At 39.3% G+C, this 15,349-nt stretch overlaps 1 protein-coding gene across 1 annotated transcript in view; it reads right to left on the reverse strand.

Moving 5' to 3' along the window:
* Nucleotides 1-1,713: 1,713 nt before the first annotated feature.
* Nucleotides 1,714-15,349, reverse strand: part of LOC114654940 (diacylglycerol kinase theta) — a 360,676-nt gene continuing 347,040 nt past the window's right edge. Inside the window, 3 exon segments of the mRNA XM_028805813.2 lie at nucleotides 1,714-2,756; nucleotides 2,893-3,561; nucleotides 3,774-15,114. Coding sequence (XP_028661646.2) covers nucleotides 15,013-15,114 — 102 coding nt within the window. The 3' untranslated portion in view covers nucleotides 1,714-2,756; nucleotides 2,893-3,561; nucleotides 3,774-15,012.

Below are 15,349 nucleotides of genomic sequence, written 5' to 3' on the forward strand. Positions count from 1 at the left end.
GAAAATGCAACAGTCAACACTTTATTATACACAATCCTTGAGCCCCTTCAATGCTCCTTGTGCAACTTGATTTCTTGGCTCCTTTGTTATGGCGTTCAGATGCAAACTAAGGGAAAACGTGATAAGGCAGTCTCAGTGTGGAATGCTTAGTCCTTGAGTCCTTTGGACAAATATTTTTCTGTTTGTTCAGCAAAGCATGTTTTTAAAGCTTACTTCTGCTTAACTCCTTAGACAAGGATTAGTACAAGGGAACGAAGAGAACATTCATCTTCCACACTAGTTCATTATGAAGATCTCCTCCTTTCCACTCCATAAATTGCTGCAGAGCCAAAAGAGGGTAGTGAGCAGCAAACTGCTCCCCCTTGCTGTAGGGTGGCACGTTTTCACTTTTCTTCCTGCTGCTATCAGACTGTACAGCTATGGGCTTTAATTCATGGATCCTTTAACTGGATCATTTCAGGAATTGGATGTATGGGATACCAGGCTCTGTAATCACTGGCACTTGACCCGTGGTTACCGGTCATCCTACGTGTCACAGTGATACTGCACTGTATTTATTACTGTGGATTGGTAATGCACCACTGTTTTTGGTATTTTATGGTTTTTATTTATCTTATCTCTTTCATCTCACTTATTCTATTAGGTGTTTTAGTTATTTAATCTACTGTATATGTACTGTGATATTCTGGAACACCTACATTTCCCTCAGGGGATTAATAAAGTGTTATCTTAACAATAAAATGTTGCAATGTCTAAGGTGATACATTTCGGTTTATAGGCACTGAAAGTAAAGAATGGGCTGCACCCCATAAGATTTCCAGGAGTGAAGAAAACGTCTTGGGGGGGCAAATGGGCAAACCCCAGAAAATGGCTGGTATTTCTCAGATTGTCTTCCAGATGATGGCCAAAATATTTTTTTTTATATTGCAGCCTTGTACTAAAATCATTTAAATCCATTTTTCCAACAGCCAGCACCCCAGAATGACATACAAAAACAGGACTTTAGGAAGTTTTTTCAAATTTATTAAAAATAAAAAAAGTCCTGAAATCTCACATTGACGCAGGTCCCTTGGAATTTGTCTCAGGTGCACCCCATTCTATTGATCACCACTGAGATGTTTCTACACCTTGTTTGGAGTCCACCGGTCAGTTCAATTGCTTGGGCGTGATTAGAAGGGAGAGGCGCACGCCTGTCTATAGAATGTCCCACATCTGCTTTGGCTAATGATAAGCGAGCTGCTGGCTTACACGTGGGAGTGTGATGGGTGAGATTGTGGTCAGATCAGCCCAACTGTGACGCAGGTTTTCATTTACAGGCATCCTTTGAGGAAAGCTGGTCCAGCATGTTTTTGCATCGAGTAGAACTTGATGTACGGCATACATTACCAAGTAGCACGGCAGACAGTGGGAGTTTAGGGACCTTCAAAACTTAACTTGATGTTATTTTGGAAGAATTACGTGGATAGGAGTGGCGAGCTTTGATGGGCTGAATGGTCTGTTCTCGTCCAGATTGTTCTAAAGACACTTACTGATGGAAGCTTGTTATCGTTCCTCTGCATCAAGTCACCACATATTCTAACTGCAGGGTCAGAATGATTCATCATTATACCGTTGGTAACAGACGGAATCTTTTCCATTGCAGAGTCCTTGATTTAAAACAGATTATAAAAAAAAAATCACCAAAAATAAAAAATAAAAACTCAAGACACAATCTGACATTTAAAAAATCCAAGTTTTTCTCTTGGACATTTAGTTTGTTTTCATTCTAATATATTCTCATTACTTATACAATGTACACATATGAAAAAATGTCGCTTGTTACAATCAGTGCATTATTTGTTTACAGTTTTGAAACAAATGAACATTGAAAACACTTCTCTGCCAAAATATACAAATCCATACAAAGAACGACTAGTGGGTCAGCAGCTATGAAACAAGGCTGTCGTCTGTTGGAACAAAGTTCAAATTACAAAAGCAACAAGACGCCACAATGATTGATTCGGACGTTCCCAGAAAAGAAACAAAAACGTCTTTTTATGCAATTAAAACCTGTCCCCTCCTTTACGAATGACATCAGCGGAATCCTGTTTCAACAGAATAATCACAAATATATATTTCTTACATAAACATAGAGAACTGTCATATTCACATATGAGGCACTAAGTGGAATTGCAAACCACTGACGTCACAATAATGCACACCGAAGCAGAGACGGCCAGAAGTGACTCGATTTCCCCTCCCCGTAACACTAATGCTGTACAATTACATAACGTATAGTTAGTTAGAAGTCATGGCGTAGAAGTACCTTGATGGAACCACAAGAATACTATCACAGTTTTTTTTTTATATCTTGGTTTTTTTGTTTTTCTCTGTCTGGACGTGATTGGTACAAAAAAGGCGCATTCTCCATAAATGGAACAGAAGTAACATGCACAAACAATGATTATTAAAGGGTCTTCGAAAACAAAGTCGGTCTTGAGCCATGTTATTCTCAAGCTACCTTGTACATTCCATATTTAAAGGTACATGTTCAAGTGTTTAGAGGAAACATTCATTCTTTCTTTCCATTTTGTGACTTATTCTTCCACTATGTGACAAATGCTCAGGTTCTGTTCTGGAGAGCCCTTGTGGCTGCAGGTTTAGTTCCAACCCAGTGTCTTAATTACAATTCAGTTGTGGCTGCTGAAGCAGTTAATGTCAAGTAACTTTATTATGCCTGAAAGAAAACAAGTGGGCCGGGAAATGGAAAGACAAAGCTTAGTGGCTATTAGCAACAAATGTTAGACAAATAAAAGCCAAAGGTTCTTAGCCCAAACTATACAGAAAATCTTTATTTAAAATTGTCACACAGTGTATTGCTTGTTATCACGTCATCAATAAAAGGCCAATGACTGTTGTGCGCCAGCATCTTAAACAAAGAGAAACCTGATGACACAACATGCCAAGTGTCCATCGTTTCATGTGATCCGCAAGAAGACTAGTGATAATAAACAATATGAATGCGGTGCCTCCATCTTAAATAGGGAGGGGTCTGATAACACAACACCCCTGGCGTCCTCTGTTGCACATGACCGACAACAAGACTAGCGATAATAAACTATATGAATGTGGTGCCTCCATCTTAAATAGGGAGGGGTCTGATAACACAACACCCCAAGTGTCCTCTGTTGCACATGACTGACAACAAGACTTGCGATAGTAAACAATATGACCATGATGAGGCCATCTTAAATAGGGAGGGGCTGGATGACACAACATGCTAAGTGTCCATTGTTTTACATGATCCCCAAAAAGACTAGTGATAGTGACCTATATGAATGTGGTGCCCCCATCTTAAATAGGGAAGGGTCTGATAACACAACACTCCAGGCATCCTCTGTTGCACATGACCGACAACAAGACTTGCGATAGTAAACAATATGGCCACGGTGAGGCCATCTTAAATATGGAGGGGCTGGATGACACAACATGCTAAGTGTCCATTGTTTTACATGATCCCCAACAAGACTAGTGATAGTGAACTATATGAATGCGGTGCCTCCATCCTAAATAGGAAGGGGTCTGATGACACAACACCACAAGCGTCCTCTTTTGCACATGACAGACAACAAGACTAGCGATAATAAATAATATGAATGTGGTGCCTCCATCTTAAATTGGGAGGGGTCTGATAACACAACACCCCAAGCGTCCTCTGTTGCACATGACCGACAACAAGACTAATGGTAATAAACAATTTGACCACGGTGTCGCCATCTTAAATAGGGAGAAACCTAATGACACAACACCCCAAGCGTCCTCTGTTGCACATGACCGACAAAAAGACTAGCGATAGTAAACAATTTGACCACAGTGCCTTAAATAGGGAGGAAGATAATGACATGACACGCCAATTGTCCATTGTTTAACATGACCCCTAACAAGACAAACAGTGGTAAACAAAGTGACCGCAGTGCCGCCATCTTAAATAGGGAGGGGCCTGATAACACAACACGCTAAACGTCCGCTGTTTTACATGAACATGGCTGCAACTATGCAGAAAACAACCCAAATGCAGGAGAGAGCTGTAAATAAAAATCACAGAACAAAAATTAACCAAACAATAGTAAAATTATTACTAAGCAAAAATATGCAGGAGGCAAAAACATTAAGATTGTTAAGATTCCCAATCCTTAATTGCTTGCTTAAAAGCTTAAATCAATTCAATGACAAATAAGTTGGCAGCTCATCATCTAACTCAATCCGTTTAGAACCTCAATGTGTGTCTTTCATGAAGTATCGGTTTTAATAAAATGTTGGGAAACAACTGAAAGAGAAACAAGTGAAGGAGTGAGAATAGCTAATCTGCCCTGAGCCACAAATCATGTGGATGACATCCTCCCAAAGGGAAAAAATCTCCAGTATAAGAATAACAGAATATCGTAGAACAAACAGACTAACAAGCCACAAAAGTAAATAAGCTGGGTTATCGAGAAGAATTTGCCTCTAAAAACATAAACATTTTGACACACAGGAGGAGACCATTCGGTACATCAAGCTTGCTTGTTTAGCTACTAGCTAAGCTGTCCCAGTACTTCATGCAGACACTTCATTAAGGTTGTTGGGGTTTCTGCTTCAACTACATGTCTTATTCCCACTACTGGCAATTGTTTCTAATTAAGCAATCGGGTTGTGACAAAAACCTGCAGCGACAGTGGCCCTTCAGAGTCAACCTTGAGAGTTCTTGTACTACGTGACGGTGCCCATTATAAACAAAAGGTACTTTGTGGTGACAACCAGCCACATCTCAGCTGAGTCCTTTAGAAAGTCATCAACCAGCAGTCTGAATGTGGCAACCAAAACCCCCATTACCCCTGCAGGTAAGGCCTTCCACTACCTGGCTGAATTACTTTGTTCAGTTTGCCCTTGGCTCCGCGCCCCACAATTTCCAGTATTATGATGATGCTAATGAATAATGTACAAAACTCATAGTCTTATTGCATTAATATTCTGAAATGCAAACTGAAGCCCACTGTTTTCAGATATATGAGGCATAGTCAATAATAATCCATACTTTTGTAATTCATAGTGTGTGGGTGTATATTTATTTATTTATTTATCTGTCTACCTATTTATTTGATGAGCTTTTATAAAAAGCCAGATTTCCCCTGGGGGTAAATAAATAAAGTTCTATCAATGTTCTATCATTTGGTTGGGCTCGACTGTACGGCTTGCTTTTTCCGGGCACATCAGGACACACGGTGTGCCCGTTGTCGCAGTGATACAATTTCAACTTTGATCGGTCGGTTTCTCTTGTTGTATTCTAAGACTACGCATGGCTGTTTGCACCAAGGAAGAGCAGCGAGCGGTGATGTGCTTTTTATGAGCTGAAGGCGTACCAGAAGCAGAAATCTACTAGAAATCTTTTTGCCCAATATGATGACAGCGCTTTACCATAGTGGAGCATTTACAAATGGGCTGAGTAGGTCAAAAATGGTTGGCCAAGTGTTAAGCATGAAGAAGAAAGGAGCAGGATGACTTCTCACTTCCACTACCAACGAAAACATCAAGCAAGTCTGCACTGTGATTCTGAGGAAACAACAAGAATTTTGGCTCCTAGTCCACCTTCAGCCCATAAATTACGGATCACTGCTTGTGGCTGTTCTTTCCTACAAACAGTCACGTTTTCTCCTAGAAGACCATCAGAAAAGCTAACCAATTGAGGTCAAAACTTTACCACAGTGGCCACAGGCACACAACGTTTAAACGTATGCACGGGGAGAGCTGTACAGCAAGCGGACCATAAAACTATGACAAAAGTGCGGATAATTCCTGACTTTCCCTCAAGCATACATATGTATATATTTACAGACAATCCCAGAAATATACCAGTAAATTCAGGTTGAGGTCATGTGTGAAGAGAAGTCAGTGTGGACATCCTCAAAAATTTGATTCAGCAATTCTATCAGTTGAACAACTAGTATGAGCAAAGTTTTTAAACTGCCAGATAAAGCATGCAACACTTCGTGACAGACTAGAGAGAAGCGCAGCCATTTTAGTTTGAGAGAACCATTTATAAGAGACTCTGACAATAAGCTCAAATGTTTTCAACGACAAGTAGGAAATACAGGCTGACTGGAAAAACCGATAGGCTCACAGATAAGGGTGAGTATCCATCAAGCCGAGGAAAAAAAGAAAAGATGAAACTTTAGCAAATAACAGCACACCAAGATCCAGAACACTCAAGACACTGATTCAGTAGTAGGAGATCAAACACAATCAGGTCTTCACCGCTGCTGCTGACTGGCCATTTGAATTTGATGCTAGGACTTCAAGTCAAAACTCCACTCCAAGTTAGTCTGGAGAACGTAGGTGATAGGATTGGCGATCATTGTTGGGCTGAATGGCCTGCTCTTAACAAAATTGTACTAATGTTCTCTGTAATATGTTAAAAACAAGAAACCAAAAATAAAATGTGACATTGGTCTTGTCCAGGACTATCCTGTGGGACCCTCTCTTGAACCACAACGTTAACGGGCTTTCCTGGTAACTGTGAACATGCAACGTCAACCACATTGCTCACTGTAATCTTCCAACTAATTCTTTTATCAATCACGTTTTGTGTAAAAAAGTTTTAGAGGACCTGGCACTTTGTCTTTCCTCAAAGAATTTTTCTCCTCAAAATAACACATAACAAATTCCAAAATATTAATCAAATAACTTTTTCTCATTCATACCAGTGATGTGCCAAGCAATTGGCCACTCGGATAAATTGACAGATTGATAAATTAGCTGATCTTGAAAAATGATTTTTTACGTTTCTGCTTTTTATAAGTTCTAATTTAGTTGCAGTGCTCCTTTAAGCAAAGTAATACGGTACCTGACGAAGTGCACAAGTTGTTTTATGTCCGGAGCTTCCTCTAAACAAAGAACAGCAAGGCAAACTTTAGGAGAGAGCGAAGACCGGAATATCGGCTGTTGCATTAAAGGAGGTGGAGTAATAAAATAGGAAAAGGAACCTGACAACTTGTCTTGTGCATGGAAGGGAATGGCAGACATACTGTATATAGATTGTCCAGCTGAACTTCCAGTGATAGAAAATGTAGGCACCTCTTTGGCAGAAAGTAAAAGAGAAGCTGCTTTAATGAGTTCAGACCTTTTCATTTTGTCCTATAATTAAAACCGACACGTCTTGTCTGAGTGTGGATGGTGATCAAGCTTGTGTTTAGTACAGCAGCTCACGTTTTTAATTATAAAAAGATCATTGAAAGAAGAATTTAACCTTGATGCTTAATAAACAACAGGCTTGCTAGCCTAAGAGCCAAATTTGTTTATTTTACACGTAAACTTGGCATGTATGTTAGCTTTGCATCTTCTTGATAAACATCTTATGAACATGTTACTAGAATAGTTACCAGTAGTTATAAAATCGGTATCAGAATCGGCTAATTCTAGTTAAATGAAATCGGTGATTGCTGCTAGAGTCCACTAATTCTAGAAACATGAAATTGGTGAGTGGTATCAGAATCAGCCAATTCTATTAACATGAAATCAGTGATTGCTGTTGGAATCGGTTATTTTTAGTAACATGAAATCGGAGATTGCTACTGCAATAAGCCAGTCCCAGTAATGTGAAATCTGTAATTGGTATCGGAAAAAGCTAATTCTATTAACATGAAATCAGTGATTGCTGTTGGAATCAGTTATTTCTAGTAACATGAAATTGGTGACTGTTCTTGGAATCAGTTATCTTTAGTAACATGAAATCGGAGATTGCTATTAGAATCGGTTATTTCTAGTAACATGAAATCGGAGATTGCTATTGGAATATGCCAGTTCCAGTAATGTGAAATCAGTGATTGGTATCGGAAAAAGCTATTTCTATTAACATGAAATCAGTGATTGCTATTGGAATCGGTTATTTCTAGTAACATGAAATCGGAGATTGCTATTGGAATCGGTTATTTCTAGTAACATGAAATCGGAGATTGCTATCAGAATCAGTTATTTCTAGTAACATGAAATCAGTGACTGTTCTTGGAATCAGTTATTTCTAGTAACATGAAATCGGAGATTGCTATTGGAATATGCCAATTCCAGTAATGTGAAATCAGTGATTGGTATCGGAAAAAGCTAATTCTATTAACATGAAATCAGTGATTGCTATTGGAATCTGTTATTTCTAGTAACATGAAATCGGAGATTGCTATTAGAATCGGTTATTTCTAGTAACATGAAATCGGTGACTCTTCTTGGAATTAGTTATTTCTAGTAACATGAAATTGGAGATTGCTATCAGAATCTGTTATTTCTAGTAACATGAAATCAGTGATTGCTATTGGAATCGGTTATTTCTAGTAACATGAAATCAGAGATTGCTATTAGAATCGGTTATTTCTAGTAACATGAAATCGGTGACTGTTCTTGGAATTAGTTATTTCTAGTAACATGAAATTGGAGATTGCTATCAGAATCAGTTATTTCTAGTAACATGAAATCAGTGATTGCTATTAGAATCGGTTATTTCTAGTAACATGAAATCGGTGACTGTTCTTGGAATTAGTTATTTCTAGTAACATGAAATCGGAGATTGCTATCAGAATCAGTTATTTCTAGTAACATGAAATCGGTGACTGTTCTTGGAATCAGTTATTTCTAGTAACATGAAATCGGAGATTGCTATTGGAATATGCCACTTCCAGTAATGTGAAATCAGTGATCGGTATCGGAATAAGCTAATTCTAGTAACATGAAATCGGTGATCGCTTTTTGAATTGTCCAGTTCTAGTAATATGAAATTGGTGGTCACTATTGCAATTGGCCACTTCTACTAACATGAAATAAATGATCGTTTACAGCCATAAAAAAAGCCCTATTGGAGTATCCCTAGTAGCTTCAGTATAGACCTGCTTATCAAATGTTTACAGATATTGCGGATTTCCCCATTGTTTTATAGTTACTGCTGTTCAAAATGCAAATTTCTTCTTCTGAATAATTAAGAACTATACAATGTGCTCTGAACTGTTGGGATGTTTAAAACCAAGATATAACCCTGTTTCAATGTGCAAAAGAAATTTAAGACAAAACTGGATTTGACTAGTCGACTGCATAATCCCAACTGACCCTGTATTTATAACTGGGAAGTGACTGGTCAGAAGCAATTCAACTTTTTGTTTCCACTAAATGACTCCATCGTATAAGTGTATGGAGATAAGATATATCCAGATATCCAGTACATGCTACATTCAGTCACCCCAAAGTTTCTATCATGAACCTCTGAAACGCCTGCTGGCACAATCTGAATGTGCACCCATTAACAAAATCATCATCTTTAGAATTATGGCACATGTTATGGTGTCATCACTGATGCTATCAATTCTGTGATCCAAGAGGAAATGGCGGAGTCACTTGTTGGTTGTAGTAAGTGCCTTGGCTTTGTGTGTATTGTGCCATTAGGGAACACCTGTTACTATTCGTGTGGCATGCTGTCTAACTCTAATATGTGCTGCCTTTCTTAAGCTTCTGTCTTGTAGTCAATTACAACAAACTCGGGAGTTTGAAAATGGTGGCACCTAACACTGAGGAAAATCACGGCAGACTATTGAAGAAAAATCTGAATTTAAATGAAATGTTGCCAGTATCTTAATGCTGGCCCGTCTACCCTCTGCTGTCTAAGCAAATCTGAGACTTTACGTGAGCTCATTGTGTAAATATGAATCTATAAAGGTTGTATTGGTATCTACTTGAGGACTTGCCACAGTGTTCTGTGCCTACACTCGGCGTAGTGCACCATAGAAAAATAAATTAACTTGACAACACCAGGAAGCCCCCTTTTTGGAAGTGGTTGCCGTCCTCTTGGACCTCACTTGAGTAGTCGACTGCCAAGTGACAAAAGTGACTTGTCATCCCAAAGGTTTGAATACCAGCATTGGACAGCAACCACATAATTTTTCTGGCACCTAAATTCCAAATCCAGTCACAACAAATCTTTCAAGGTGGGGTATCACTTTGTACGACTGACATAAAGAGGATCAATTTGCTGATTTGCACATTTGTGCCTGGGCAATCAATGTAAAATGTGTTGGTAGCACAATGGCTACTACTACCGGGGCCTGTCCGATCCATGATGCCTGGGTTCAATCATAGGGTATGTCCACACCACTATATTTTACTTCAATCCACACTAGCGCTTTTCAAATCGTTTCCAAAAGTATCATGGCCCAAACCGAAGCAGCGGAAAACATGTGACATTGGCATTCGCTTACACTGGGCAAGTGCACATCGGCTGAAAACCCTTTGAAAAGGTGTTAACACAGCCGACTATGGAATTTATCGCAAAACTGTAGCAACCAGTGAATTATTGTCTTTTGCGCATGTATACAGCATTCAAAAAGCACAAAACGCAATTTAGATGCATACAGGTAAGCAACACAACAAGCGCCATTGAAAACAACTCCTTTATGTCTGCTACATAAGAATATGGCTTCAGTTTTCAATAGAAGGGGCAACATGGAGAGGTATTGTGTCGCATTTGCTGACGCAGGCTAAGACAGCACTACTTCATTTTCGAATATCGATCTCCGTCCATACTAGCATTTTCAAATCATTAACAAAAGTATCCTCTTCCACTCTAATATGACCAAAAACGCACACAAAGTAGACGTTTACATACACTGGGCATGCACGTATCGGTAGAAAATTCCTTGAAGGGGTGTTAACGCTACCAGTTACAGGATTTACTGCAGAGACCAGTAAATGATTTGCTTTTAGTGCACGTATGTAGCCTTCGAAATGTAGAAAACGCAATTTGGATGCATGCAGGTAAGCAATACAACAAGCACCATGGAAAGCAACTCCTTTATGTCTGCTGTGTTGGAATATGGTTTCAGTTTTCATTACAAGTGGGCAACATGGAGAAGTATTACGTTGTATTGCTGACTGAGGCTACGTCCACGCTATTCCATTTTTTAAATACGATTTCCATCTATACTAGTGTTATCACATCATTTACAAAAGTGTCTCTGTCCATACTAAAATGAAGCACATATTTATATACACTGGGCATGTGTGTATCGGTAGAAAATTCCTTGAAGGGGTGTTAACACTACCAGCCACAGGATTTATTGCAAAATTGTAACGACCAGTAAATGATTTACGTTTTGTGCACGTATGTAGCATTCAAACTAGAAAATGCGATCTGGATGCATGCCGGTAAGCAACACAAAAGGCACCGTGGAAAGCAACTCCTCGGTGTCTGCTATGATGGAATATGGTTTTCTTCCATGAAGGCTGGCCAATCAGGGATTAAGACGTATCATGCAGGATCAAGACGCATTTTCAAAAGTCTACATTTTCACCCGTCCACACTGCAACGCTGATCTGCCGTTTTCAGAAGGTATACACCTCTGGAGAGTGTTTTCAAAAATGTCTTCATTTTTGGGAATTAATAACACCAGGGTAGTGTGAATGAAATGCAAAAATAGAGAGCAATGACTGCATTTTTATGCAAAATCATAGTAGTGTGGACGTAGCCCCAGTGCGTATGGATTTTGCATGTTCTCCCACCGTTCACGTGGGTTCCTGTTGGGCATTCCACTATCCCACCCCACATCCTGAAAGACGTTGGTCAACTCTAACTTTCCTCAGAATAAATGGTTGTGTGTGTTTGTAAGAGAAAATGGAAAGACAGCTGGGTAAGAGTATCAGGGAGCCACGGATGAACCAGATAGTTGCCATCTCTCAGCACCAGGACTTTGGTCCACTTCCTGGCTGGCCGGTTTTCTAGGTGGTAATTCACGTGCTGTCACTTTCCAAAGCCATGCAGTTAGGTGGACTGGCAACTCTAATTTGGTCTGATGGGCAGACGCCCTATCTTGGTCAGTTATGGCTGAGATGGGGTCCATGTTTTGGAAATTGTGGGTTGGTCAGTGAAAAATGGTCTCTTACGATATAATCCTCCAACCTTTCTTGATCAAGTACTGGAATGACGGAGTTACAAAAAAATAAAAAAACTTTACAGACGTGTCTTACTGACTGGCCCAACGAGAGTGGATATGTGGAGGACTGAGGCCAACACAACGCCCTGACATTCCGTCCAACTGAACAAGTGGATTCAAAAATCACTTTTCATATTAATGTAATCTTGCCCTACATCATGTTTTGAACTTTTTATTAAAAAAAAAAAAAAAATCAAAATAAAACTTAAAGGTTCAAGATTTTATGACCTTCCCATTCATTCTTAATAATGTTATTAAGGAATTCAGATTTCCAAATTGTTTTATCTGGAATAAAATAAAAAGCCATGTCACAGTACACAACTTTTCCAGCGATTTTCAATCACAGACTTCATTTACATAACCCCGTGACAGTCGGTTTTGTGAAATCTGACATATCCTGCGACTCAGTCCAACCAGTCTGTGATTCGCCTCAACAAAATCAAACAAGTTGTAGGGGTGGGCTCTGTGTGTGTGTCTGTCTGTGAAAGCTGACAAACAATGAGTGCACAGACTGAAGAATAAGCAGAACGGGTGTTTGGAGGAGTGGCTCGTCTGTCTGATGTCTCCTATTTTATAGATTACAATAGAATGTAAAAAAGAACAGAAAAAAAAGTGCAGAAATCACCATACCTGTAAACCGCTTGCATGGGCAACGGCTCTGTCAGTCAGCATGATATTGGACATCAAACAAAAGGTGCCCGTTTGTGGTACTTTGGAAATATGAAGCTGTGCTGAAAAGTCATCACGCAGTTTTCCAATCTGACATTCCCAGAGATTTCTAATCATAAAAATTGATATACTCAGGTGAGGAGATTAGTCACTGACACCATCTCCCTCTGACTAGAAGTTGGATGTCTTGGCGCAAGATGATCTAGTTGCACTGGAAAGGGCCTCATTAGCTGTTTGAAGCCAGTGGCAGACATTTCTTTTTTCTTTTGTCACAAATTTTACGTCATGCATGGGTGTGTCATTACATGACTCTATTCAAGCTGGTCATCGCCACTTGAAAGATGGAATGTTAATTGGCTACATGTTACTACTATTAATGTTATCAAAAGCGGGCAGGCCAACACAAGTCACAGTGGGCTTCATCTCAAGACAGAGTGGATAAAACTACACTTTGTGTGGACCCCTCAGTTTTCTGAAACTCGGAATGATCATTGTAGTCAAACGTGCCACAAACCAGGAAGAACAAAAGGGCTGAGAAATGGTAGGAGTTTCTCTAAAACAGGGGTCTCTAACTCCGGTCCTGGAGGGCCCAGGTGGCTGCAGGTTTTCATTCTAACTCTTAAAAAAAAAGCTAATTAACTTTTTTTGAATTAATTTTAATCGACTTGCTCTTGCAGACTCAGACCCCTTAATTGTTTCTTTTTCCTTAATTAGCAGCCAAACAATCATGAGACACAAAATGAGACAAAACATGAGCAGCAAAGCTCATACAATATCTGGTCTCAGGATTGTTGATCTGCTCAGGCTCCCAAAACACTTTCACAGAGCTTTTAGAAAAGAGAAAATCAACAATTTCAGAAATGTCTGCCATTGCACAATGAGAGCAGCAACAAGCCATGGAATTAAAGAACGAGTTTAATTAATGACAAGAATCGGCGCCTAATTAAGCAACTGCTTGGAGTGAAATTGGTTGGAGTTTGAGGCCCTGACTTAGTTGGTCTTCTGTTGATTCATTCACTTGACATTTCATTTCTGTTTGGGGGCCATTTAAGGAAAGAAATGAAGAAATTCAGAGGAATGATGAAGAAATGCAGGGCAACAAATCTTAAAAAAACAAGTCAATTAAAATGAATTCAAAAGAAGTTAATTAGCAGCAAAAACAGGTCACTAATTAAGAAAAGGGTTAGAATGAAAACCTGCAGCCACTGCGGCCCTCCAGGACTGGAGCTGCTCTAAAAGAACCAATGCTGCCGGATAAAAATAAGAGAAGTCAAATAGTTATAATTCCGAACATACAACATAAAATAGGGCAGCCAATCACATCACTTTAAGGCGGAATTTGCGCGTGCACATTGAAACGATACATGATTTATTTATTTATTTATTTTTTTGTTCTTCAATAGCACTAAAGAGTTTAGTGTGCAAAACAGGCCAGTTAAAGTCAAAAAAATAATGTCCAACCAAACCAAATATTTATTTTCAATCACGTGAATGAAATTTATACTCACCACACTGCGCTTAAACTTTTACCTTCCCCTAATGGATGGCAACATGAGCACTTGAGCAGGCTGTGTATAAGAAACTAAAACACTTTCACTGAAAGACTTTCTAACAAACATTTTAGAGGTCATCCCCAAAGTTAATCTTTTTCATAAATAGAATTTATTTTTCTTTAAAGCAGATTATTTTCCAGTGTTCCTTAAATATTCTACTCACATCCTTTAAATAGATCGGACACACACACACACACACACCCACGCACACACTATGTTCCTCTGCTCCTAAAATGATTCCCACTGCAGTCCACAGCTATGTAAACAGTACTGACAGGGTGGGCTGTGCAAGCCATGGTTGATCAGTAGAACTTATTCAAGCACGGCACGGAATTAATAAAAAGAATAAAACAAAAAAAAAAAGAAATGCGGAAATGTGCTGATATGAGGCACAATAGTGTGTTGACACCAATTAAAAAATATATAATAATTTAATAAGATTTACTTGGAAAATGTTTTAGCTCCAATCCAGTGGATTTCTCATGACAGTTTACTGAAGTTTTTTTTTTTGGTTCCATTTCCACTGATGCAGCGTACACTTCCCTTTATCTGAACAGACCGCAGACGCGGCATCCGTAGGTCTAGTCCACCAATGACTGCCACCTGGATGCCCACTTAGTTCATTATACAGTAAATGGGAGCCCCATACATTTTTTTTTATATCCTGGTAATGGTGTGGTGGGATGGTTAAATTAAACGAAAAAAAATGAGCGGGAAGTGATTTTGAGATGGCTGCCTTGATCATCTCCCTGCTGGCGGTTTTATGGTTCATGTGCCAAAGATTCTGCAAAACTTTCTGCTCTCACTCTCGGTTTTCAGTTGCCTCCTTCTGGGGGAATGAGGCTTTCAGTCCTGGACTCTTTCAAACTTCCAGACTGCTTCTTTTGCTTCACTTTGGACTTCCTCAGCATATGAACCTGGGGACAATAAAACACAAGAAACAAGTATTGAAAAACACGTTGAAATATACTGGTGAACATGAGCGGAGTTTAGGTGGTGGTCAGGGGGGCTTGGTTCCCCCAACAGATACACTGTGCTACTAAAATAAGTCAGAAAGAATATTTTTCCATAATTTTTTTAAGGCCACAAGTAATGTAAATTTGTTAAAAATCATCAAATCCACAGCCCAGTGGATGCAGTTGTTACACACGT

The sequence above is a fragment of the Erpetoichthys calabaricus genome, chromosome 7 (assembly GCF_900747795.2).
Source record: "Erpetoichthys calabaricus chromosome 7, fErpCal1.3, whole genome shotgun sequence".
In the NCBI taxonomy this organism is placed as follows: domain Eukaryota; kingdom Metazoa; phylum Chordata; class Cladistia; order Polypteriformes; family Polypteridae; genus Erpetoichthys; species Erpetoichthys calabaricus.